The 6,000-nt window shown below is 44.6% G+C and overlaps 1 protein-coding gene across 3 annotated transcripts in view; it reads right to left on the minus strand.

The window, feature by feature from the left end:
- The window catches only part of NMU (neuromedin U), a 103,984-nt gene extending 100,238 nt beyond the window's left edge, over nucleotides 1-3,746 (minus strand). For all 3 annotated transcript variants that reach the window (XM_088478793.1, XM_088478794.1, XM_088478792.1), the window contains exon 1: nucleotides 3,496-3,746. In XM_088478793.1, coding sequence (XP_088334919.1) covers nucleotides 3,496-3,658 — 163 coding nt within the window. In that variant the 5' untranslated portion in view covers nucleotides 3,659-3,746. The remainder of the gene's footprint in view (nucleotides 1-3,495) is intronic.
- Between the last annotated feature and the right edge of the window lie 2,254 nt (nucleotides 3,747-6,000).

Here is a 6,000-nt window from a genome sequence, read left to right on the forward strand (position 1 = left end):
GTATGATGGTATTTGTTCACACACCTGTTTGGATTTTGGCTTCTATAAATTGCAGAAGCACCTAAAATTCACAGATTCCATCACTAATGCTGGGCATACACTATACAATTATCTGTCAGATACAGTATCTGTCCAATCTGGCTGGTTGGAATGAAAACCGTAGCGTATGGGAGCAAATGACAATCGAACATTTGTTCACAAACACTGGAAAACCGACAAAAATGGACGCTCAGCCAAACTGGTTAAATAAAACAAATGTAACCAATTTGAACAATTGTTTTTTGTCTGTTTTCCAGTGTTTAAAACTATATAATCGATTGTGATTTGCACCCATACACTACCAGGTTTTCATTCCAACCAGCCAGATTGGACAGATATCTGACAGATAATTGTATAGTGTATGCCCAGCATTAGTGTGGTATATTATGTCAACATTCAGAATGCCGACAATGGAATTTAGCATTAATCTCACTCTGGGCTGGATGTACTAAGATGCGGTACATCCCACCACTTATCAGGTACATACCGGCGTTAATTACACACCTCTCGCAATAAGAGCTGTCCTTTGCGATAGAGAGACTTCCTGGTTTAATACCTAGAAGTACCTTTATGCATGCGTAGAATGCTGCGCGCTACAGCGGGGTACACTGGGAGGAATCCGATTGAATACCTCCCAGAGGAATTGCGTAAAGAAGCCTATTGGGTAACGCCACCCACGGGTCCGAGCTCTAGAATGTATCGCATTCCAGAGCTTGATACATATGAGAAATTAGGTCAAACCCCCAAAAACTGCATTTTCGGGGGTTTGACTGCATTTTTGCCTATAGAACATCACACCCACTAAACCTAATCCTAACACTAATCTAACCCTAACCCTAATTGCAGCCTAACCCAAATTAATGCCTAATTGTAACACTAAACGCGTCTGTCAACATTCACAATGTCCACATTCTGACAATATAGACATCATGTCAATGCCAACAGTGTAAATGTCGACATACTGTACATGCCAACAGGCTGAATATCGACATTCAAACAATGTTTACATTATGTTGTTGACAATCTGAATGACAACATGGTGTCTGCATACCTCATCACTGTTCATTATAATTTAATCCCACAGGTCCTCATCACCCAAAGCCTCAGGGTGTGATCACATGGGCTCTGTAGTTCGTTCCAACAGATAAACGCAGCATGTATGCATCAGAATGGGGATCACTGATCCCTATGGAGAGTGTACCAACTGTACATACAAGAACCATCCATATTGAGAGCTGGATACCAGATATAAGTGCTTGATACCTCAGTAGTCCACCTAGCAGTCACATAATATTGCACTTAGCGGGCATGAACTTTGTATTTGTGTACACAATCTAACACAGACCAGATGCACAGTTTCTGATGTAAAAATAAATGTGAAAATACCAACAACTTTGTTACATTTCAGACAGGGCACACCGCTCTGCTCCTATGCTTCCTACGCATTTCCTGACTAAACTGAAATAATTAAATATAACTGGACTCTATGGAGTAATGTAAATTAAAGGTGTTTTTAGACATGTACTGCGTGAAATAGATCATGTCACAAGGTATAAATACATACAGCATAGCCTAAAATATATAACACCCATGACACATTACTCTTCTCCTACTTTTTCACTTATTTCCCAGATACATTATTCTGTGCTAATCTACGTAGCTGATGTTAGTCATTTTTAATCCAAATGAAGAATAATTCTAATGGTGCACGCCAGACTTGCAGATTTTTGTTCTCAGCCCCATAGGGCGTAGTATAACATTCATAAGTTCAAGGCGAAATTGTGACGCGAAGGGGGCGAGTTCTACACTATTGCAAAGGTAACTCCACACCCTCCCCCCGCGTCTAAATGAATTGACCCCTAAACTCAGGTAGTGTGAAAAATGTAAACTAATCAATATTTCCTGGCTTAAAAGGTGTCACATTGAAAGGGTTGTTATATTTTGTACAGTTTTGTTTGACATTATTCCCCCCCAGCCTCTCCCCCCCCCCCCCAAAAAAAAAAAATGTTGTGACACTGACACTCAGGAATCAAGAATCGTCATGGAAAATTGTTTCCCCTTTTGCGTTTGCAAATAATAATGAATAACTTATGGTGCATACACACGATCAGATTTTTCCTTCAGATATGAACGATAACGATTTAAAAATCGTTCAGTCGTTCATATCTGATGGAAAATCGTTCATATCTGACATGCCTGAACGATGGACGATCAACGATGCGCGTTCCCGTTTGTCAGATAACGATATCTGACATCTGATGGGTTTGCAGTCAGACTTGGACGATTCCATTCATTTTAATGTAGTCAAAAATCGTTCAATCGTTCAAATCGAACAAATCGTTCAGATCGTTTAATCGTTCAATCGTTCATCTGACAAATCTGACAAGTCTGACAAATCTGACCGTGTGTACGCTCCATTAGAAGTATTTCGCTTTTTTTTTTTTTTTTTCGTTTTAAAGGCAGCTACAACATCCTACAACAAGATCCTTCCTAAGAGGCATATGTATCAAAGCTTGACGTGAGATAAAATTGTGAGATACACATCACCAACCAATCAACTTCTAACTTACATTTTGCAGGCTGTGTTTAAGAAATGATAGTTTGGAGCTGATTGGTTGGTGATATATATTTCACAATTTTATCTCACAACAAGCTTTGATACATATGCCCCTAAATCTTTCACTTACACAATAATAAAGCCTGCAGATTCAGACAGTAGAATTCCCATCTTAAACTTCCTCACTCCAGAATCCTGCAGTTCTTCATAGGTTCGCACACAATGCCCAGGAATAATTTCATTTTACCCAGCTGTCAGTTGCTACATTCTCTAATGCATAGCATTTTAATGAGCAGTATTTGGAGAAAACCAAATTATGAGAACAGACAGGAAAGCGGAGTTCTCCATGTGTATGTGTAGAGGTCAGTAGGTGACCGGAGTCAGGAAAGCCAGAGACAGACATGCAGGAATACACAGGGCACCTTATAGATTGGATGGAAGAGATGCACAGAAGACCATAGACCCTGCATGATGTAGACTTTAAATTAATACATTTTCTGCAGGTGTCTGCATAAGACAGTTACTTTAAAGTGCTGAAGTGCAGAATACAAAGCCCTAATAACAGCTATAATAGGATAATACAAGCATGAAGAACAGCAGGACAGAAGAACATGTTAGGAAATAATTTGAGGTTGGACTACATCATATTAGGTTTACATTTCAGCTCTTGTGGAACTACAAGTGTCAGCCAGCTATAATTTACTCTTTCACAGCAGCTAAGAGATACAGGTTGCTTTGCATGTACGAACTGCTTAAAAAACAAATATGGGTACACCAAAGTCTATTCAGTATAATAAAAGAACAATATGGCTCATATTATAGGATTATGAGGCTGCTGTACCTGTTGCTTTTGCTAATAAAAGGAGAGAAATGAATGAGCAGCGTGGCTACACTCTTACCTTGGCAGATGCCAGTCCAGGATACTAGAATGATGAGAAGCAGCAGCCCACACGGAGTCTGCCCCCTGAAGTTGTGTTGGTGGTGCCTGCTCTGGGCTCTGTCCTCACTGACAGGGCACTGTATAGGATGCTGCCTCTTGCAGCTGCTGGAACTCAGCATCATTTTGGAGCACAGCCTCCCCTGACTAGTACAGAACGAGAAGTGAGGAAATCCCTACTGCCAGCACCTGCTCACAATCCGCGGGCTGCTCTCCTGGTGCACTCCGGTGCTTCCCGGCTGCTGCCTCGCACTTTTATAGTGTAGCCATGTGGCTGATCCAGGCAGATCGCGGTGCGCACAACAGGGATTATCGTCATCAACTCATAGTGCCCCCCCCCCCCCCCCCCCCCCCTGCATCACCCAGAGGCGCACGTTTGGTTCTCCATTCCCCACACCTGCCGAAAATATAACATTGCTTTTATTACAGTATAACGGACTGCCCGTCTACTTTTTTTTCTATATAGTAGTCAACTTTTGCATACACCAAGGAGTTTTTTCGAACTTGGCAACATTGGCCCTCATTCAGAGCCACTCGCTATTAGCGGTCGTTCGTTCTAAAACAAGGGGTGGCTATTCAAATGAACCGTTCGCTGTTTGCGGTCTGTTCACGCCTCTAGGTCTTAACGAGCGAACAAAACTTGCGTTCGTTTTTTGGAAAAATGCGCCCCCTGGCCGCTCGCATCCTACGTCATGTCCGCTATTTATTAGATTAATCAAGTACATCGAACAGGGTAAGAGTTGCTCGCTATTTTTGTGGTTGGTTTTTGCTACCACAATTTTGCGAGCAGTTCTGGCTATAAAATAACCCAGTGACGTGGTCAATGACGCTGCTGTTTTAAATATGCACACCCATAAAACGCTCGTTTTGACCTTTAAGCACGCCTGCGATCGGATCTCCACTCCCCGTTTTCAAGCACTTTCCCCTGTTACCACCCACATACGCCTCATTCTGTCACTCAAAATAGCAGGCATTCGCTATTTTGCGAGCACACGATTTTCGGCCGTACTGAGTGGTTCGCGCATGCGTATTTCGATCCGTACGCATGCACAGTTGGGCAAACATCGCTCGGAGCGAACGAGCAGCCACTTGCGTCCGGCTCTGAATCAGGGCCATTGTCCTTTTCAAATTCAATGGGTTCTTCTTGTAGAAGTTTAGTAACCTCATAATACACGCACACAAACTGGCTAGCTTGCAATTTGTTGCTAAAGTTATGCTGTGTACACAGGTAGCGGTCAGCCAGCAATACGATATCGCTGGCTGATTGTCATGCACCCTCCCTGGTGTGCTGGGTGATTGATATACCGGCGACTATAGCAACTTGCTCGATATCAAGCAAGTTGACCGGCATGCACGGCCGATGGATGATATTGCTATTGTCCATACTTGGCCGCACATCGCTAGTCGACGGTAAGTTGGTAGGGTCCTTTTAAATGAGCGCTTTGAACAATAACAAGATCGTTATCGTTCGTTCAAATAGTTCTTTAACATAGCTACGTGTGTACGCACCATAAGGCAGGGTTGCCCACCCACCCGATTCGGCCTGGAGCCTCCCGATAATCGAGTGCAAGCCTCCCAGTGGCTGCTGATCCCACCTATCCCCCCCCCCCGCGAGGAACTGTTAAACCCCCGAAGCGGGGGGGCGGTGACGCGATTCACGCTGAAGTGTGCATTTTGTCCCCGCCCCCTGCTTCACAATGCCTGTATTATTGGCATTGTGTAGCGGGGGCAGGACCAAAATGACGCGATCGCGAGACCCCGCTTCCGTCACACCAACAAATGTCAGTCATCCGCCCGACCATGCGCTCTTTTGCTGACCACGCCCCCTGCCCTGCCGCTCTGGCTGCTCCCTCCCAGAAGGAGCAGCCAGAAAGTCAGCAACAATGCCATAAGGGTCTAATTATCTAGCAACAATAAACCCTTTTTCTTTGGGGTTTTTATATTTAGAAAAGGGGTAATCATTGCTTCTCTCTATGTGGCCCATTTATTGGGTATGATATTAGCGTCCATGACCGCATTGCAGGATGTGATCATAGCACCCGAATGTACTAAAGGGCACCCACAGGGACAAGGGCTGTGTCAGCGGTCTCTTCAGTCCTGTGTCGGGGATCCTGCACATGCGTGCTCTATAGACCACACATGCATGGTGGCCATTCCCGGGGGAGGTCTAGGTATGTGATAAGTAGCTCATAGGCTACAGCGACTTACGCCATCTTGAATTCCGGAATTTGGTAAATCTGACAGCTTCGCATCCCCCATAGAAAACTTGGCTGTTGAGAGCCTGGTCGGGCCCGGGTAATGGAGGGGGCGTGGTCTAATCGCTGGAGGCATGGCCATGCCCCCTTGAAAAATAAAAGAAAAAAATCATCACTTTTGCGGTGCTGTGCGCCGGGGAGGGGGGCGCTGTAAGACCCCCAGCCCGGCGCTCTGCAGGGGGGGGCGCGATCAGTATGATCGCTCCCCCCCA

The sequence above is a fragment of the Taudactylus pleione genome, unplaced genomic scaffold (genome assembly GCF_031769625.1).
Source record: "Taudactylus pleione unplaced genomic scaffold, aTauple2 ptg000218l, whole genome shotgun sequence".
Taxonomy (NCBI): domain Eukaryota; kingdom Metazoa; phylum Chordata; class Amphibia; order Anura; family Myobatrachidae; genus Taudactylus; species Taudactylus pleione.